The 20,564-nt window shown below is 48.2% G+C and overlaps 1 protein-coding gene across 1 annotated transcript; it reads left to right on the top strand.

Moving 5' to 3' along the window:
* The first annotated feature begins 15,504 nt into the window (after nucleotides 1–15,504).
* Nucleotides 15,505–18,933, top strand: LOC142818088 (uncharacterized). The gene is made up of 2 exons (XM_075896368.1): nucleotides 15,505–16,725; nucleotides 16,870–18,933. The coding sequence occupies exons 1-2, from the start codon at nucleotides 16,476–16,478 to the stop codon at nucleotides 17,163–17,165; spliced, it is 546 nt and encodes a 181-aa protein (XP_075752483.1). The 5' UTR covers nucleotides 15,505–16,475; the 3' UTR covers nucleotides 17,166–18,933.
* The last annotated feature ends 1,631 nt before the right edge of the window (nucleotides 18,934–20,564 follow it).

Below are 20,564 nucleotides of genomic sequence, written 5' to 3'. Positions count from 1 at the left end.
TACAATAGGTATGATGTTGTGAGAGGAATATGGAAAGGGGTCGTGGTTCCTGGGCTGACGTTCAGCAATGCAGTCTTGTGCATGAGATCAGAAGTTCAAGCAAGATTAGAAATTAAGCAACGTGGAATAGGTGGGCTTGCATTAGGAGCTCACGGGAATACACCAAATCAGAGAGTACAAGGTGATATGGGATGGACGTCATTTGAGGGCAGGGAAGCTAGCAGCGATAAAATTTGAGAAGCGATTGAGAGAAATAGGGGAGGAGCGTTGGGCTAGGAAGGTTTTCAGCTACTTGTACATGAAGAATGTCGATACAAAAGGGAGGAAGTGAACCAGAAAATTGACTGGTAAATATTTAGAAAACAGCAGGTGGCCAAACCAAAAAGAACTATCGGTTAAGAAGAAAGTTAAGGAAACGGAGACTGACATGTGGAGAATGGACATGATTAAGATGTCCGCACTAGAGATCTATCGAACTTTTAAGCAGGAAATTGCCAAGGAAAGGATCTATGATAATACTCGGGGTAGTTCTCTACTGTTTGAGGCAAGGACGGGAGTACTGCGAACCAAGACATATCGGGCCAATTACGAAGGGGTAGACACAGCATGCAGTGCGTGTGGAGAGGAAGAAGAAACTGCCGTACACTTGATAATGTTCTGTAAAGGGCTTCACCTTATAGTTCGGGATGATGGCGCAGAGTTTTTCAAAGCACTGGGGTTTAGGGACCGGGAGGGCAAAATAGACTTTAAGCGGGTAGACTTAACTAGAAGGAGGTTACCTGATTGGTGGCTAAAGTTAAGGCACGAGTGAAATTTAAACCCTTCACTGCAAAGTACGAATCCTCAAACTCACTTTTTAAAGAAAAAAAAATAAATCTAATTTTTGGTTCATTATATTACGGCTTGGTGGCACTAGACACCACCCGATATAAAAGGTACAGCCATATCCATCCATCCATCCATCCGATGCTCGCCGCGGAGCGCTCACGTGCTTTCTTTCGTGCTGTGCCTGTGCCGCGTTCAGTCGTGTGTGCTTCGCCCGTTCTCCTCCGCGCCGTTTTACAAAACACGGCGTGGATTGTTCGTGCAAGTTTTCGTGCGTTACCGCGAACGCTATGGAATCGGGCGTCAAGAAAAAGAAAACGACGCAGACACACTGCTTCGCACCCGGCCGTTCGTCCGGCTACATCTCGTCGAGGAGATCTGATCAACGTGTGTCGCTGTTTTCCGTGCCGAAAGAGCCTGAATGCTTAAAAGCATGGCAGCGTGCAGTGCCACGTGCAGATCAAGTCCTCGACGCAAGCTCAAGAATCTGCGAGCTGCATTTTGATGAGCAGTATATTGTGCGATCGTTTACGCACACGATCAACGGCGTGAAAGCGACGATTCTTCGCGATCGACCTGTGCTGACAAGCGATGCGATTTCGACTGTGTTCCCCAACCTCCCTCAGTATTTGTCGAAGAAGGCACCCCAGAAAAGCAAGTCGAAAACGCCGACGTGTGGCCTTCCTGTGAAGTCTCCGAGACACGACACAAGTAATGCCGCGTGTACTGACGAGGTAGACGTTTTAGAAGAAAGAAGTGCGTCGCCCGAAGTAATCTCCCCAGTGCTACCTGATGTGGGGAACTGCTGACTGCCCAGCGCTTACTGGATGCGGCAGCCGATTGCTGGATAGTGCAATGTCACGGCCTTCATAGTATGTGCACTGCATCGCGAAAGGTTGTATTGTGAAAAGTGGTATTGTTCGTTGCAAATGGCAGTTCAGTTCACACGAACGTTTTCGTGCAAGCCACAAAAGTAAGTTCACTTGAGATCACTGACGTGGCAATGGCTGAAGATCTGCTTCGACATGTTTATAAGATCATCCGATGAAAAGGATTTGGAGAAGAAGGCGAGTTCAGCCCCAACCCGAAGCGCAAAGAGAAGACGCATGGCGGCAAGGTATTCAGTGCTTCTTGCTTCGGTGTTGCGCAGTCAACAAAGAAGGCATGCCCACAGTGCAAGTATATCCGGAAGCTCCTGCAGAATCAGGCTTCCTACAGAAGTAAAGGTAATACTCGTGGTCGGAGAGTGTCATGGAAGCTAAAGCTTCAAACTGCGCAACTGAAAAGAAGCAGGCTCACAATAGGCAATATGCAAAATTAACAGCGCCATCTAGTGAACGCAGCAAGTACCATATCCGCCATTTTGATGCTGGCGAGGCTTGACCACTACGCGCGGGCGACCCACATGCGAACGTACGCGTTTCAACGCTTCCACTGTCGCAGTCAGATTTTTTTGCTGGCGAAATGCCAGTACACTGCTGTGCGCCGCTGTGCAAGCAGCGCGGAGTCACAGACCGCGATGGGAGCAAGGTATGTGGCATGCATTACGATTTTGCAGCGATCATTTAAACGGAAAACAGGGTATGGCATGCACAAGCTTTATGGGCACTGTCTAGGATGCATGTATCTCCGCGTTGCACGGGCTGCACGAAAACAATGCAGGACTAACCATTTTTCTGTGTTACGCGGACAGGCCATGTTTTTATAGGTTTATAAGCTTTGCGGCTAGGCGTTTTCACTATGTCTGGCCTCTACACGACAGTGGTGCTCTTCGATTTACCGTCTCGTACCCACTGAGAAGCTTTGCGGCATTCAAATTTTCTTACGACTTCGGGGAAGCCTAGGACTACCCGCGGACTATCCGCGGTGAGTCTGAGATGGTAAATAGAAGAGCCTCGGTGATTTCCCTGCAGCCGAATAGAGAGTCCACCACTGCTGGTGGGGTAACTAGTGTGACAGAACCAAGCTGTTAGGACGAGCTTTTTTATGACGAGATTACACCATGTAGGTATACGACGTAGAAATGTTATTTTTGAAGGTGATTGCGCACAGAGACGTGCTTCCGCTCCTCCGAGTAACATGCCGTACACGCATCCTAGAAAGGCAGCTCGGTTGCTTGTCCGCGTTCAAGTTCCGTTGTGTCCGCAAGTACGGTCACCGCGCAGCAATAAAACAGTCATTCAGAAGATAAGGGCTATACCCACTTTGGAACAAAAAGTATCTGCTCAGGAACTTACGTTCAATCCCCCAACGTGCGCGGACGCAACTTTTCGATTGGGGCCTCTCTCACTAATTTTCCTTTACCAATGAAATAAAATCGAAAAGATAGCGGGGCGCACTGCCGTAGGTTTCGAAAACTGGCACCATCAGTATCGCCAGGGCTGGACTGAATAACGTTCTGCATGAGTTCAGAGCGTGGTAGTCCTATTTATCCGTAAGACGGGATTCATTCTGTGCATTTTAGTCTCTTTGGCTCTGTTGCGTTGCAGCTGGTTTTTTTTTGTGTGTTGCAACTCACCTCACTTGAAAAATATTTAATGTTGCATTATAAAACATACAGCTGTGGAGACAGCGGTAACTTAGTTGTATGGGATTGAGCATTTTGGCTGCTCTACACTCGCAGCTCTTAGAAACCTTTGAAATTAGTTAGATATAAAAAATAACTGGTTTAAATTCCCCCGAGTGTCCACATCTGACTAATGTCTCTTAAGGCTTGCTGTGAAGGGCCATATCTAGGAAAGGTTGCTAGGAAGAGGGAGTGTGCACAGAAAAAACTGAGGGGGAGGGGGTCACATTACAAGTGCATAATTACTCCTGCAATGCACATATAAGTGTGACCTCTATTCTCTGTGAGATGAATTTGTGATAGCGCCTGTGTTTGTAAACAACAATCGTTTAAGCAGCTAAGAGAAACCTAGCTCATGACGTCGCACTGAATGTTTGTTTGCTTATATCTTGTAGGTATTCTTCCACCGCTTTCCGAAAGATGCAATGACATACATGTGGCAAGATTCCTAAACTGTTTTTCCACATCATATGTTCGGGCACTGGGAAACGTCTTGCTGTGGCCATCGCAGTAGCTCAGCGCAGTGAAGCAAGTGTTCAGGAGTCGTACGGCTGTGCTAGCGAATCCGTTGCCGTCGACCACTCGCCCACATTAAAATGGCGGCGGGGTCAAAATTCACAGTGTTGCCAGAGCACAAAGCAATTTCGCATATGGTCCATTATCAAAGGAAAGTCTGTGATCCAGAACCTAAAGGAAAAAAATCCGAAGATCAACTCAGAAATGTTTGAGAAAGCATTGCAATAAGCTCTGCCTGTAAAACCGCAGCAACAGGTCAGAGCATGTCTGGCAGCATGCAAGCGCAAAAGCACGAAAGGGATTAAATATGAGGCAGAATGGGTATTGGAATGTGCAGTCATGTGCATGAAGAGCCCCCGGCTCTACGTACACATAAGAAAGCCCAAAATCATTGTTCTGCCCTCGCGTACATCCCTTCGTTGTTTCCTGAGAAAGTACATAAGTGGGTTTGGACGGAGCAGCAAGTTTTGGGCTGCTGTAAAAGAGAAAACCAAAACAATGGACCCTTCGAAATGCCATGGCGGACTTCTGTTTGATGAACTGAAGCTCTCCGAAAATCTCAGCCTTGCATCAAATGGGAAAATTGAAGGCTTTGTGGATCTCGGTGAATTCACACCTGAAGACCAGCGCATGCTCACTTGTGACCACGGTCTTGTGGTGATGTTTCAACTGTTTAGTGGCAAGTGGCACCAAATTGTTGGTGTGTTTGCTTCACATAGGAATGTAAAAGCAGATATACTTTCCAAGATCATACTTGAAGCTGTGGTATTGTGTGAGAACGCTGGACTACATGTAGATTTTATAACGTGTGATGGGGCTGCCGGGAACAGGAGCATGTGGCATTAATTTGGTGTGTGTGAAAAAAAGGGCAAAACAGTGTGCAGGAGGCAGCACCCAACTGATGCTGAACGTTTTATTTACTTCATTTCCGACTTCCCCCACCTTCTCAAATGTGTGAGGAATGGTTTCACCACACTTGAAGCAATGCCACACGTGAACCAGTCAGTTATGCGACCCAATGGCTTTGAGAGCATGAGAGTCAACATTGTTTTCCGGTTGTTCAGTGATAAAGTGCTCAGAGGTTTATTCTTGTACAAGAATGAAATAGAAAGTAGGCATGGTGATGTAGCTGCCACTTCCGGCTTTATCGAAAGAATGCGAAGAATAATCGAGGCCATGACATCGAGATGCAGTTCAGGCGCTCTGAGGCCAGGAAACACTCATCATGGTTCTATTGAAAGCTTCCTGGAATATTTGAATGAGTGGGAAAGAGCAGCTACATCCGAAGGCTATCTAAGCCAGAGCACAGCTGAATGCCTCCGGGTCACTCTTTCGAGCATTATGCATTTGTTGGGTTATGTAGTTACCAAGCTTAACTACCATTACCTTATGACAAGCCGGTTGTGCCAAGACTCAATTGAAAGGCTTTTTGGGATTGTGTGACAAATGTCAGGGTGTAATGACCACCCTACTCCGAGCCAGTTTTAACCTCAGTAAACACACTAGGTTTCCAAAACCTCGTTAAGTAGCCTACACATGGAAATGTGTCTTCAGGATTCTTGAGAAACTTGGCAGGAACTGATGATGTCAGCAATACTCCTCAGCAAAGAATCGATGATCTTCTTGACATAGGCAATCTTTCTGAGGCTCATGACGTGCAGAATGATTGTGACCTCCTTGGCCACATTTCGATGGTTGTGCAAGCTAGCGACTCGAGGCTCATATATTACATGGCTGGCTATGTGGCAAGACGAAGTATTGCCAGCACCAAGTGCACGGATTGTTGCCGACAGCTGCTTCAAGAAAAGGATGGGTTACCTCCAGAAAGAGCATCCCTCACTAAAGCAGTGGACAGGGGAGGCCTTTTATACCCATCAGAGCAGCTAAATTCACTTGTGACAACACTTGAAAACAAATTTACACGCTGCTTTAGTTTAAAGCAGGTGAACAGTGATAGCCTTATTGAGTTAGTTCCATTCCTTCAGCTCGCAAACCTGACTCTTGCTGGATGTGCCAAGCACAGCACGATTCTCACTAACAAGATAACCAAGTTTTACGTGTTAACTAGGCTTCGTTTTCAAGTGAAAAGCCAGAATTCTTTACGAAGTGACCGGCAGAAGCGAATGAAAATACTGAAATTCAGACGTGTATTGTAATGTGGTTGAGTGCTTCTATTTTGATTTTTTTCACAGAGAATTTTGTATCAGTGCCATAGCACGATAACAATGCTGCTATTGGTTGTGTTTGTGGATTGTAGTGTCTCATCTTGTAAAACAACTGGTCCTAGTCTTGACGTCATCTACTCCTCATGCATCATTCCAGTGTCCAAAGAAATCGCATGAGTACTAGCAGATGCTTTTTCTTCATTTTTTTTGCAAGATACGTCACACTATTTGTATTTGCACTCCGTTTATATGGCACTGTTTAAGACAAAATTTCTGTGATTTTTCAATATAACTGTGGGTGATATTTTATTTTATTGTATGTTCTGTTTGTGTTAGGTTTCGCTATATGTTCTGTTTTAATTTGTTTTATTTGTGTATGTGGAATGCGTTTTCTTGCTTCTTTTTGGCTTCGTGTATGTTGCTCAGATATGAATATGTTATTGTAAATTAATCTTGTATGCAAAATAAGTGTTAATCTCTGAAGTCCACCTGTAGTGAATAAAAGCGGTGTCGTTTGACACGAGCAGTGGCAATCAAACTTTTGCAATATCTCGGCAATAGTCTTACACCTTAGCCCAGCCATATTTTTAGCGAGTGCGGGTGCTCTGAACTTCAGTCACACAGCTCACACTATGACGACAGGCTACCGGTTCCAAAGAGCAAAAACTCTGAGACAAAAGTGAGTGCAGTGAAATAAATTATAAGAATACAGGGACCATATCGCAAGTATCGGATACTTGTACCGCATCAGAGTGGTTTTGAAAGCTTAGATGTATTGTCGTGCTCATTCCAAAACGAGCAGCCGATAATGAAATGAGCGCCGTGTACGCAGTAGATAGAAAGCCGCGGTGGAGGGGCATCTTACTACGAGCCGCAGTGCCACCGCTACGTGTCATGGAACGACGGATCGCCTTTCGCGCCGCGCTCGCGCCACCTCCCCATCTATCCACCATATCCAGGCGGCCATGATCGAGGAATGCTGTTTACGCCAAAACTCGGCAGATGACGCGCCCGGCGCGTTGCCGGCACGAGTGAAATTCAATCCTTATACACACAGTGATAGTACTTAACTTTATCGCTAGGTGGCGTCAGCCACCGCCCGATAGAAAAGGCACAGCCGGATACATTCATTTATCCATCCATTCATCCATCCACCCATTCATTCATCCATCCATCCATCCATCCATCCATCCAATTCCCCCCCCCCCCAAAAAAAAAAAGATCTACGACAATTCTCATGGTAGTTCTCCGCTGTTCGAGGCCACAACGGGATTATTGCGGACCAAGAAACGGCCGAACATTTGATAATGTTCTGTAGAGGGCTTCACCCTATATAGTCCAAGATAATGGAGACGATTTTTTTAAAGCGTTTGGGTTTAGCGACAGTGCAAGCAAAATCGGCTTTAAACAGGTAGAAATAATTAGGTGGTGGCCAACTGATTAGTGGATACAGTCAAGGCACGAGTGAAATTCAATACTTCAACATATTATGGCCTCCGAGATTTTGGGCGCGAGGCTCTCCCCAGCAAACCATCGAGTATAGCCTCGCGCGCCCGGCTACCGTGAAAGGGCCATTGAGTGGGGGCTAAGGTAATATCATTTATTATAATTGATTGATATGTGGGGTTTAACGTCCCAAAACCGTCACATGATTATGAGAGATGCCGTAGTGGAGGGCTCCGGAAATTTTGACCACCCGGGGTTCTTTAGCGTGCACCCAAATCTGATCACACGAGCCTACATTTCCACCTTCATAGGAAATGCAGCCGCCGCAGCCGGTATTCGAACCCGCGACCTGCGGGTCAGCAGCCGAGTACCTTAGCCACTAGACCACCGCGGCGGGGCAATCATTTAATATAGAGAAAGTATCTACACTCTCCTTCATATCCTCTCCAATGTGTCCTATTCTCCTCTATCAAACGTCGAAATTTTAACTATATCCTGTCGCGAACGGCCAACGTGCGAGCGCCGGACTCATAACCCGGCTCGCACCAATTTCCTATCAAGAATGCTATCTGACGCTGATAACACGCGCGATTCACTGTAAGAGGTAAACAGCGCGAAAAACGAGGACGAGTTGTTACGGAGACGGTGACTTCTGTACAAAATGTTTTTACAGAGGAAAAGCCACAGGCAAGAGTCACAATGGCTGATTGGCAAACTCGCGCACCTCTCCGCTGATTGTGTCCTTCCTCTTCTTTTACATCATTTCCGTAACAGGACCCTCGGCCGCTGGAGCGCCGTCTCGGCGCGAGTCCGGAGAAGTGCGACAGAAGTAGGGCTTCAGACGCAAAACACGGACAATGTCAAGAAGTGACGAACTTGGTGACGTATTGGAGTGCGATGGCGCTATCTCGTAGTGGACGTCGCTATCTTGGCGTAATACTAAAAAGGGTCCTGCGTATCGGGACAAAAGTTTTTCGGAGAGACCTAAACGGTGGCACGGTGACCAGAGGAGCACGCGGTCACCCGGGGCAAACGTTATATTACGATGCCGGCGGTCGTAGCGGGCTTTTTGCATATCCTGTGACCTGGTGAGACGAGACTGGGCAACTTGACGAGCCATGTGAGCCCGATCAATGGCTTCGCGAGCGTACTCGGAAGCAGATTGCTTGACAGGTAAAGTGGTTTCAAATGGCAATATGGGGTCGCGACCATAAACAGATAAAAAGGTGAGAATCCCGCGGTGTTATGTCGAGAGGAATTATATGCGAGAGTCACTTGGCCAACGTGGTGTCCCAGTCACGATGATCTTCGGAGACGTACATCGAAAGCATCTCCGTGAACGTGTGGTTGAGACGTTCAGTTAGGCCGTTATTTTGTGGATGGTAGGCGGTAGAAAGCTTATGCGCTGTAGCACACGATCGAAGGAGGCCGTCGACAACTTTGGACAAGAAAGAGCGGCCGCGGTCCGTAAGCAGCTGTCGAGGTGCACCGTGGTGTACGATGACGTCATGAAGAAGAAAATCCGCGACGTCAGTGGCGCAAGTGGTTGGCATGGCCTTTGTTATCGCGTGACGGGTCGCATAATCTGTGGCAACGGCGATCCATTTATTTCCCAGTATCGTCGTCGGAAAATGGACAAGGAGGTCGAGTCCTACGCGATGAGATTGTTCAGAGGGGACTGCGTGAAGATATCCAGCTGGCAGCAAAGAAGGTCTTTTACGGCGCAGGCAGAGGTCACAAGTGGCGACTTATCTACGCAGGCTGCGGTACAGTCCTGGCCAGAAAAACCGACATCCCACGCGGTCGTATGTGCGGTAAACACCGAGGTGTCCCTCTGTTGGTGCGTCGTGAAGTTTTTCAAGTATGGCAGGCCGTAGATGACGAGGAATGACAAGCAGAAGCCCAGGGCCGTCAGTGCTGACGTTGCGGCGGTAGAGGATGCCGTCATGCAGCACGAACATACGGGATTCAGCGTCATGGCTGTGGGACTGGATGGCGTCGATGATAGTGCGCACTGACTCATCCCGTTGTTGTTCAGTGCGCATATCACCGATGTCAGCAAACGCCATTACGCTGCTCTCTAGGTCAGTCGCAACGTGATCAGGAGGATCCACCGGATGACGAGAAAGACAGTCTGCGTCCTTGTACAAACGGCCAGACTTGTAGCTGACGCTGAACGAAAATTCCTGGAGCCTCAGAGCCCAGCGACCAAGGCGTCCAGTCGGGTCCTTCAGAGAAGTCAGCCAGCAGAGGGCGTGGTGGTCCGTAACGACTGAGAATATGCGACCATATAAATATGGTCGGAACTTGGCGACGGCCCAAACTAAAGCTAAACACCCTCTCTCGGTGATGAAATAATTCCTCTCGGGGGGAGAAAGCAGGCGACTGGCGTAAGCTATTATGCACTGTCTGCCATGGTGCCGCCTAGCGAAAACTGCGCCAATACCGTGGCCACTGGCGTCAGTGCGAACTTCTGTGGCAGCAGAAGGATTAAAGTGGGCAAGTATGGGGGGCGTAGTTAAGTAGCCGATGAGAGCGGTGAACGCTTGAGCCTGCTCAGGGCCCCATGATAATGTGGTATCCTTCTTCAGCAAGTCTGTGAGTGGCCTGGCAACGTCGGCAAAGTTTTTCACAAAACGACGAAAGTAGGAAGATAAGCCGATGAAGCTCCGGACGTCGGATGTAGAACGGGGCTCTGGAAAGCTACGGACGGCGCGGATCTTTTCGGGATCTAGTTGGACACTACCGTCGTTTACAAGATGACCCAGAATGGTAATCTGACGGCAGCCAAATTGGCATTTCTTGGAGTTGAGTTATAGCCCAGCTGTTCTGAAAACTGCGAGAATTGCAGCGAGACGGGTCAGATGGCTATCGAAAGTAGACGAAAAGACTATCATATCGTCTAGGTAACAGAGACAAGTAGACCACTTGTAACCTCGCAGGAGAGAGTTCATCATGCGTTCGAATGTGGCAGGGTCGTTACAAAGTCCAAAAGGCATGACCTTAAACTGGTATAAACCATCCGGTGTAATGAAGGCCGTCCTATCGTGGTCCATCTCATCGACATAAATCTGCCAGTAGCCGGACCGAAGGTCAATAGACGAAAGGTATGTAGCGCCATGCAGGCAGTCCAACGTGTCATCAATGCGTGGTAGCGGATATACGTCTTTTCGCGTGATCTTGTTGAGGTGGCGATAGTCAACACAGAAGCGCCAGGTACCGTCCTTCTTCTTCACAAGGACGACAGGGGAAGCCCAAGGACTACTTGACCGTTCTATGACACCTTTGTTGAGCATTTTGTCAACTTCCGCTTGGATAACTCTGCGCTCAGTGTGGTAAACACGATAGGGGCGTCGGCGAATAGGACTGGCGTCACCAGTGTTTATACGGGGCTGAACACTGGATGTTTGCCCTAGAGGTCTGTCGTCGAAATAAAAATGTCGGTATATGACGTGACAAGGCGATGGATGTCGTTGGCTTGCGCAGGATTGAGGTAGGGTGCAATCATCTTCGAGAAACGATTTGGCCGAGAACAGGTGCTGTTATCTACAGGAGACTGAAGTAAATCAATCTCGGTGGTGAGAGCCGCTATTTCGAATTCATTAGCATTAGATACGCTGGCCAAGAACATGCCACAAGGAAGCAATTGAGGGCACAGCTGAAGTTAAGAAGTGGGAGCGAGGTACAGTTGTCAGTGACAGTCACAAGCGTATGGGGAATGGCGATGTTTCAGCTCAAAAGGACGTCGGCGAAAGGAAGGAGGACACATTGACCATCGGTAACCTGTGGCTGTGAGGTCAAAACGACGTAGATTGCTGCCTGAGGCGACAGTCATACATCCTGAAGAGAGCACAGGCGCGGCAGGGCAGTATGGGGTTCAGCAACTATCTGAGGCAGCTCTAGCTGAAGGACGCCGGTAGCACAATCGATAAAAGCCAAATGATTCGACAAGAAGTCCAGGCCTAAGATAACGTCATAAGGGGAGTGGTCGATTTCGGCTAAAATGACAGAAGTAGTGTGGACCTTAATACTAAAGCGGGCAGTGCACAGCCCGAGAACCATCGGCGTGCTGCCATCGGCCACACGGAGCATTTGAGCAGCCGCTGGTGTCAGAACTTTGTTTAAACGTGTGCGTAGGCTTGAATTCATGACCGAAATGCCTGCGCCGGTGTCTACAAGCGCTTATACAGGTACGTCGTCTACTTCAACATCTATTACACTTCGTCTGGTGAGAACGGAGAAAGGATTTGCTGCGGCAGTCGTCAATGCAGCACCACCTCCGGGGGCTGCAATTCTCAGTTTTCCGAGATGATGCGGCCGGAAGCCACGGGGGACGAGAAGCGCCGTGGCTGTGGCGAACAGGACGATGGACGGCGGATTTGCGGCGAACGAGACTGATGCCCACGTGGTGAAGGCGCGCAGCTGTACCCAGTGTTTCGAGATTGGTCAACGGCATTGGACTCTTTGGCAGTTGAAAAGATGCGGGCGGTACCGTCGAAACGGGTCATATGGGTCGTTGCACGAGGTGCCGAAGACCATGTGTTGCGGCAGTAACGAGCAATATGTCCAATGCGGTGGCAGTTGAAACATATCGGGCGGTCATCTGCAGTTCACCACTCAGCCGGGTTGCGGGTGCGTGGAGAAAACCGTGGGTTAGAGAAGGGCATCGCGAAAGGGTGTTCGCTGACTCTGGGCATGGTGACATGGCACACGGAATGCACTCCGATGTTTTCAAGCTTCGGGCACACGATGGCTTGAACAAGAGGAACAGTTACAGGGGTGGTATCGGTACTGCGCGAATAGAACGCCGAGGGCGCCATTGCTTCCAATTCATGACGAACAATGCATGTCAGGTCTCCAGGCGGTGACGAACGTTGTGGTGCGGACTGGTCCTCGCAAGTAGATGGTGCAGCGGTGTTTGGAAGTCGGGCGAATGTTTGCACAATGCGGCGACTTTTCCCTTGCTCAAACTGACGACTCTCTTTGATGATCGCGTCCACGGTGGAACAGCCCTTGCACATCAGGATATGGAACGCGTCGTCGGCAATCTCCTTCGGGACATGCCCCACCTTGTCCCCTTCTGACACGTCGCTTTCGGCCTTTTGGCAGAGGGCCAGCACGTCCTGAATGTATGCGAGGTATGATTCCATTGGGGATTGGGCACGGCAGGCCAATTCCTTTTTGGCGGCGATCTTACGACTGATGGTTTCGCCGAACACCTCTCGCATCTTTTCTTTGCATTGGTCCCCGCTTGTTCTTCTTGAGTTCTTCTTCGTTTTTTTTATACCATACCTTGGCCGTGCATCTCAAGTAAAACAGCACATTAGCCAACTGAAGTCTGGGATTTCATCTGTTCGGCACACTCACTCGTTCAAACATGGCCAAACAATCGTCAACGTCGACGCCATCAGTCCCGCAGAATTTACCGGGATCCTTAAGTGGCGTGAAAACGTATGGTTGCGACGCCGTGCTCGTCGGAGGCGCTGACGTTGTTGCGGAGGCCTCAGCATTGGCCATGGCTGGAAAACCAATGCGACGTCCGCAGCGGAGCTCCGTTGCCTGATGGTTACCCAGCAGTTCCACCAATATGTTACGGAGTCGGTGACTTCTGTACAAAATGTTTTTAGAGAGGAAAATCCACTGGCAAGAGTCACAATGGCTGAGTGGCAAATTCGCGCACCTCTCAGCTGATTGTGTCCTTCCTCTTCCTTTACTTCATTTCCGTAACAGTATATATAGTACCGGAGCATAGTAGCGCCACCTCTGTGCCAGCGTGAAAGAAGACGTTGACGTCCGTGTGGCTCGTGCTCGCCGGGTTCCTGCCTGAACCAGCTTGCTGTGACTAACGCTTCTTCAATAATAACAAATGTTTATACGTGAACTCGCTCGTTACACTTCGTGGAAACGTGCTGGGTAACGTCCTGGAGCTCCGCAGCCTTCTGATTCCGCAGCTACCTTCTGATTCCGCAATGACCGAGAGCGTCGATCCCACACAAGCCTCTTCCACGCCGCCGCCTGTCATGTGCCTTGGTGTACTTCATCTGCGTGACCCGCCAGTCTACAACGGCACTGAAGATCTTGATGTCGAGGACTGGCTGGCAGAGTACGAGCGCGCCCGCCTGATTAACAAGTAGGATGACCCTGCGAAGCTGATTCACGTCATCTTCTACCTGACCGATTTGGCCAACCTATGGTTCACTAACCACCAAGTCGACATCCCTACCTGGCCGGTTTTCAAAGAGACCATGGCCTTGTTTTTCGGTCGTCCAGCCATGCGCAAGCTTCGTGCTGAACTTGGCCTGCGGGAACGATTTCAGCGAAATGGTGAGAGCGTCACGAGCTACATTGAGGATGTGATGAGCCTCTGTAGGCGAGTTGATGCGAGGATGACGGAGGCTGACAGAATAAGGCATATACACTCAAACCTCGTTATAACGAAGTTGAAGGGGACTCATAATTATTTCGTGATAGCCATTATTTTGTTATATCGATTATAACAGTTTGCGGCAATGTATGCTCAGATGGGCACACACCTATAACCATGCCAAGAAGGAAACCGCCTCGCGGCCCGATGTACCGCTACGTGACCATGCGAGACACGGGAAATAAACTCAGTCGAATCTCACTATTTCGAACTTTCGGGTAATTCGAACTCACGCTGAGGTCCCGTCAAAGCTATGTGCATTTCAATGGGCGAAAACGCCCTGTAATTCGAATGCACAAGCACTTGCAACGGTTAATTCAAACATACCGCGCTCCGAAAAAGCTCTCAGCACCATGCCCAATCCCGCGGCGGCACTTACCAACGCTGCGCGCGAAGACGGAAAAGAAGAAAAGGAAAGAAAAGACTGTGGCGGATTGTTTGCTCTCTCTCAAATGCCGATCTGCGACGTGCCTGGGCCACAGAACACCTACCAGCCTGGGCCACGTTTCTCTCTTTTCCGTCTTTGCACGTAGAGACCCTTCGCCTTTCAAGGCCGCGCGCGGAGAGAGAGAGAGAGAGAAAAAAAAAGAAAGCTGTCACGGAGGCGAGTTTACAAAAGCGAGCGGATAGAGCCCCCCACAATGCACCACGGCCTAGCGCTCTTGGAGGCTATGCATTTCCGCCGGCCTAGCTGTGTAATCGCGCTGTCGCTCCCCACACTATAGAGGCTAGAAGGTTTTCCTAGTGTCCGGAGCGGGCGTCTCTTACCCCGGCGCCGCTGAAAGCAGATTGGATGAGTGGAACGGCGGCCGGGTGGTGGCGCTGGGTGTCGGTGGCGCGCTGATGATGGCGCAGAGTTTTTCAAAGCACTGGGGTTTAGGGACCGGGAGGGCAAAATAGACTTTAAGCAAGTAGACTTAACTAGAATGAGGTTATCTGATTGGTGGCTAAAGTGAAGGCACGAGTGAAAATTAAACTCTTCAATGCAAAGTACGAATCCTCAAACTCACTTTTTAAGGAAAAACCAAATAAATACAGTTTTGAGTTCATTAAGTATTACGGTTTAGTGGCGCTAGCCACCGCCCGATCCAAAGGGTACGGCCATATTCATCCATCCATCCATCCAGCTGTCAGCAGCGACTCGCGCAGCAGTCGAGGGCGCGTAAACGTATACCTTTCATCGGTGTGGTTAGCACGTGCGTTGTTGGCGTGCTCCTTGTTTCTTCCCTGTGTGCTCAAGACAAGATGTGAGGCAGCGTTTTGAACTGTTATATGCGCCATAATGCCATCTAAAAAGACAAGAAAGTGTTTCGTGCCGCTTTGTAAAGGTGGATACAAGTCGTCAACACAAAAGGTATCGTTGTTCCGTGCTCCAACCGACCCTGCTCGCTTGAAAGAATGGGCAAGAAATATCAAGCGGGAGGACAAAGTTTTGGATAACACCTGTGTTGTCTGTTGGCGCCACTTCGATGAACGATTTATCCGGAAAAAGTTTACGCACGTAATCAATGGAGAAACTGTGCAACTTGACCGTGAACGTCCAGCGCTTACAGAGGACGCCGTCCCTACTATATTTCCTGATGCTCCTTCGTATTTCACGAAGCAGGTGCCGAAGAAAAGGAAAGCTAGAGACTTCGGTAACACCGAAGCCGCACCGGCGAAACGAAGTGCTTCCAACACCGACGTTGATGTAGTCGTTGAGATGGATGTCTGCCCGGAGGAAACGCCGCCGCCACCCAAGCTGCTTGGGGACATCATTTTGCCGTCCCCATTGTGCAGCAAGGTTGTCGTGCCAAGTGAGCCTACAGCCCTTTGTTTCGCCTGGCACACACGCTCAGAACCCAACTTTCGTGTTATGAAACACGTTACGATTTCAGCGTGCACAGAAGCCACTGCGGCGCAGAAAAACTCATTTCTTTGCACCGTGTTCTGCCGCGGCATTAAGACAGATGAACTGCCCGTAAATAACGAGTGTGACGCTGAGGAGGCGCTGAAGAAGGCCGATGGACTGAAACTTTGCCCAGGATGTGGCATTGAGCCAGTAGCAAGTGGCCAGTGCATGAAGTTTGGTGCAGCCCACTTCGCAAAGAACTGCCTGGTGACCAGCCCCGACGGGAAACCCTGTTTGTGCTGTAAATACACTCGGAAGCTGGTGCAGAATCACATGTACAGGCTGAAGAAGAAACGCAGCACAAGCTTCAAACAGCGGTTGGCCAGAAAGTCGCTCGAGTTGTTCCGAACGAAAAGAAAGCTGACAAAGGCACGCAGAAGCCTGGAAGATCTTAGGATAATGAACCAGAATATCGCTAGTTCAACCTTGGATGAGAGGATCGAAGGTCTGCCTCCCAAACAACGCCTTGCTGTGAAAACATGCTTTGATGCTGCCTCCAGAAAGTCGACCAGGGGCATGGTGCACGACCAACTCTGGGTTTTGGAGTGTGTACTAATGCGCATAAAGAGCCACAAGCTTTATGAGCACGTGCGGAGGCATTAGATACTGGCTCTGCCCAGCAAGTCCTGTTTAGACCGACACATGGCCGGTTTTAAGAGTTCGTTTGGCTTTAATGCCAGCGTTTTCGAGGCACTGAAGAAGAAGACTGAAGGCATGGGTGCACACAGCTGCCATGGTGGTCTTGTGTTCGACGAAATAAAACTCTCAGAGAACATCAGTGTCAAGACCTCTGAAGAACTGAGCGGCTTTGTGGACCTCGGCCCATTTACTGAAAGCAACGAGACTACAGTGAGTGACCACGGCCTTGCCATCATGTTTCAGCCTTTCCAGGGTGAGTTCTCTGTAGAGCATGTGATGATAGTATAATCTTTTCCACGTTTTGATACTTTATACTTTGGAACTAAATTGTGCTGCACAAGCATTTCTCTTTGCAAAGTTGTTGCACTTAACAAAGCCCTTTTATTTCCTTTTCCAGGGAACTGGACCCAGATCCTAGGGGTTTTCTCTTCCAAGGGTTTAATTTCTAGCCACGGCGGCCGCTTTTCTGAGGGAGTTGAAAAAGAAGAACCCCCCTGTGTGTTCGAGATTTCGGCGCACGTTGAAGATCCCCAGGTGGTCGAAATTAATCGGGAGCGCTCCACGAAGGCGCAGTTTCGGCACGGTAATCCCCGCAATCAAACTACCCCTTCCGATGAGGTTTGCGCACCCAAGCCGTGGTCGCGTAATGTGCGCTTGTCAAGCTCACAAGATCGCCATCGTGAGTGTATGTAATCGCATGTTTGATTATTTTTCGTGTGTCTGCGGAGGACTTGTAGTGAGCGGCCAAAAAAATATGCTCGCACGTGAACAGCCGCACAAAAGCGCGCAGACGCCCACGAGAGCCGCGCGCGAGCGAGCCGTTGCGCCATCTACTGTAAATCATTGCAGACTATTTCGCTTCGGCGCGCCCCTTCCCGACAATAGGAAAACTTTTCTAGCCTCTATACCCCACACTTTCGAGGCTGCTGCACCAACGGGGGCCTTGCTCGCAAAACCCTGCCAAGGCTTTTGGACCTGCGCCGAGTTGAGTTGGATACTCGCGAAGAAATCGGGTGCGCCCACCTGTCGCGTCTCGCAACCGAAAGCCGACTCATTTATGACGCAAGTGGGCGCTAAAACGATGTGATCAAGAAAAGGAAAACCCTCTACGATTGACATCTCGCAATCGTTCATGTTTCAAGCAGTGCGCGCGCCTTGTATCGCCGCTGCGCTGCTCTCCTCGCTCTGCCCAAAGTTTTGCCGGCCTGTTATCAACGATGTAAGTTTGGACGTTTACTAAGTCGATGCAATCAACACAAAACGACGCGTGACGTACTTGTTACAAGCCTTGCCTCGCCGCTGGTCAGAAAGGGGGTTTCGGAAAAATGACACTTTGCTACGTCGCGGTCGTCACTTCAGCGTTGATTAGCTTTAGCTGATGCTCAGCACTGACTTCTAAGCTACGCATTATGAATAGGGAACATGCCATGCAACCCGAAGACCTTCCAAACGCCATTGCGCGGCATAAAACAAGTAAAGCTTCCGGCCTCGCCACGTTCGTATATTCAACGCCTTCTTGGTATATTACACGGACAAAATAATACGCCATCATTAAGGCTAAAGAACGCCGCTGCTTAAATATTGCCTATCAGCGCAAGTAAGGTTCGAACAAAAACAAAATTTTTTCTGGTACGTGCTGCAGAAAAAAGCGCCCGTGTTTTCTTTTTTTGGCGCTTCAGTGCAGCATGCATGTGTAATGCGGTGAAGCTGTGGGGGCACGCGCTACGTTATAATATGCGACCGAGCACCTCGACATGATGTTTTTATCTTTTTTTTTTTACAACCCGCCCTTGTCCAACAAGGAGTCATGCAAACTTGATGGCAAGTAAAAAAAAAAACGTACCTGGCCACAAGTGCCACATAGTCGTCACATGAAATTCAAATAAAAGCAGGAGTGCAGACCATGCATAGAGATACACTGGAGGATGTTCTGAAGCATAGACCATGCTCTGAATGAAACATAGGAAACTTTGATGCTAGTGTCTGTGGCAGGTGCAACGCACAGCACTTCAGCTAGCATGGCAGGGATGGGTAGTACACGGATTTGTCTAATATTCGTTCTTTTATCTCTGTGTGGCCTGAATTCACTTTGCCACAAGACAAATTTTAGCCAAGGTTTAAAATCAATGCATAGCTATAAACACAGCCACAAGTGCATGGGAAGCCTGCATACACGAAAACTAGGCAAATCTGTGAAGTACCCATCATTCGCATGTCAACTGAACGACTGCAGTGCCAGAGTTACTTTTAGGAAACTATGAGGATCTCGAATCACCCAGGATCTTGCATTTACACCTTGTTTTATTTTTGCATCATTTAAAAACAATGCTTTGCTGGGGTGAAATGCCATTCGAAGTATCACAGGATCATTGCTTGCTTAGACCCCTCATCATCCAACCTTGTATAGGTGAGAGCCAGTCCTTACGCATGTACCTGTTAAAATAAACATCCGTGCATATGACTGCCTGATTTCTGCAAGAATTATAAGATGTAATAAGACTTCACAATTCATTAGTATACACTTTAGAAACAGATATTAAATTCAATGCAGCAAATAGTTCAACTGCCTCTTGCAACACAGCATATGCCAGGCAGAAAATGCTGCAAAGGCAAATATATTCTAGAAATTATTTTGCAAAGCCTTCACAGGCATGGTGGCAAATATATCGGTTAATGCCAGCAATGTCTATTTTCTGCGAAGCTCTGGAAGCTCTTGCACGAGTTGTCTAAAATGCCTATACACTTCAGCCTATGAACTTGGCGTTTCACTGCAATGTAATGTTAAAATCAGAAGAAATAGTAAACCGGCTCTAAGATTTATAAGCTGTTGTAAAAAGAAAAAGCTATATATTTCTTAATTTTGAAGAAGCATTCTGAACATAAGTAGACCAACTGAGGCTGCCACAAGTGGCCTTGAAAATGTAAAAATACTTGCCAACGGAAGCTGCTGGTCAAATGTGGAGGCCACGCATTTCAGGCAGCTGTACACATCGATGCTAAGTCTTTGTAATGCTATGAAAATATTCATAATAGCACCTATAGACACAGCATAATACACCCAGTTTATTATGTCTTTTGGCATTGAGGATAAAAGATAGCTTAGTCCTTTGCATACATTTCTAATATTTTTGCAGTTATGAAGATTAGAAGCTTGATGACTGCTGGCATACTAGTTTATGTTGCTCAAAGAGATGTGGACATCTATAGTTCCAGAAGCCCCAAAATATAAATTTCGACAAGTGCGAGGATATCCAAATGCATAGCTGTGAAATGTTATGCTCACACCTCTTATTTAACCTCTATACGAAGTTTCGATTCAGCAAGGCATTATACAAGTATCGATGTTCATATGCCTCATGACTGGCATGTGTCTTTGCACAAGTTTTTCACTGCCATTCAGGGTTGTCGCAAGTATTGTACTGAGCATGTGTTCCTCTCTCCCCCTAAAATATCCCTGGTGACAGCACTGTTGCCAGCACCATAAATGAAGCAATGCAGGCAGTGACTACAGTGCCAAATGCATAAAACACCTCGACATTGAGGTCTCGTCATACAAACTAGCTAACAAACTAGCTACTCTCAAACTTTGCGAATGATTGGGCTACGGCCCAAGTGATGCAAGGGTTTCTTGAGAGAAGAAAAAAATGTAATAGAAGTGAACTGCTCTCTTAGCCCTTTCAGATACCACCTATGAATAACTGTATGTACTTGTGTGAAACTGACATTTCAAGGCACTCGATATTATATTGCTCCAAAAATAGCAGCATAACACGAGGTGCGTTCAAAAAGAAACCGAACTTGTGCTTTGCTGTAGTCTTTGACATTGTTTCTCGGCCACAAGTATGGCCAAACAAAAATTTCATCTTGGAAATGCTGCCTGCTGCCTTAGTCCATATCAGAACTATGCGACATCTGGTGGAGGTGGTTTCTTTCATGTTCTGGGCGCCCCCATCAAGCCATGAACCCAGCTCCAGTGCCAAAAAAGATACCCGTTGCCAACCTTGAGCCTGACATCATCAACTTCTCAAACATTAATCTTTTTTAGATTACTGCGTAATTTTCAATAAAATAACTAGTGGTAATGGCAGTTCA

This window comes from Rhipicephalus microplus, chromosome 5 (genome assembly GCF_043290135.1).
Source record: "Rhipicephalus microplus isolate Deutch F79 chromosome 5, USDA_Rmic, whole genome shotgun sequence".
NCBI lineage: Eukaryota > Metazoa > Arthropoda > Arachnida > Ixodida > Ixodidae > Rhipicephalus > Rhipicephalus microplus.
This window is presented reverse-complemented; position numbering and strand designations above follow the sequence as displayed.

Coding starts and splice junctions, on each gene's coding strand:
- LOC142818088 (XM_075896368.1), top strand. CDS start 16,476: ATGGCCGGTTTTAAGAGTTCGTTTGGCTTTAATGCCAGCGTTTTCGAG. Junction 16,726..16,869: donor CATGTTTCAGCCTTTCCAGG/GTGAGTTCTCTG, acceptor TTCCTTTTCCAG/GGAACTGGACCCAGATCCTA.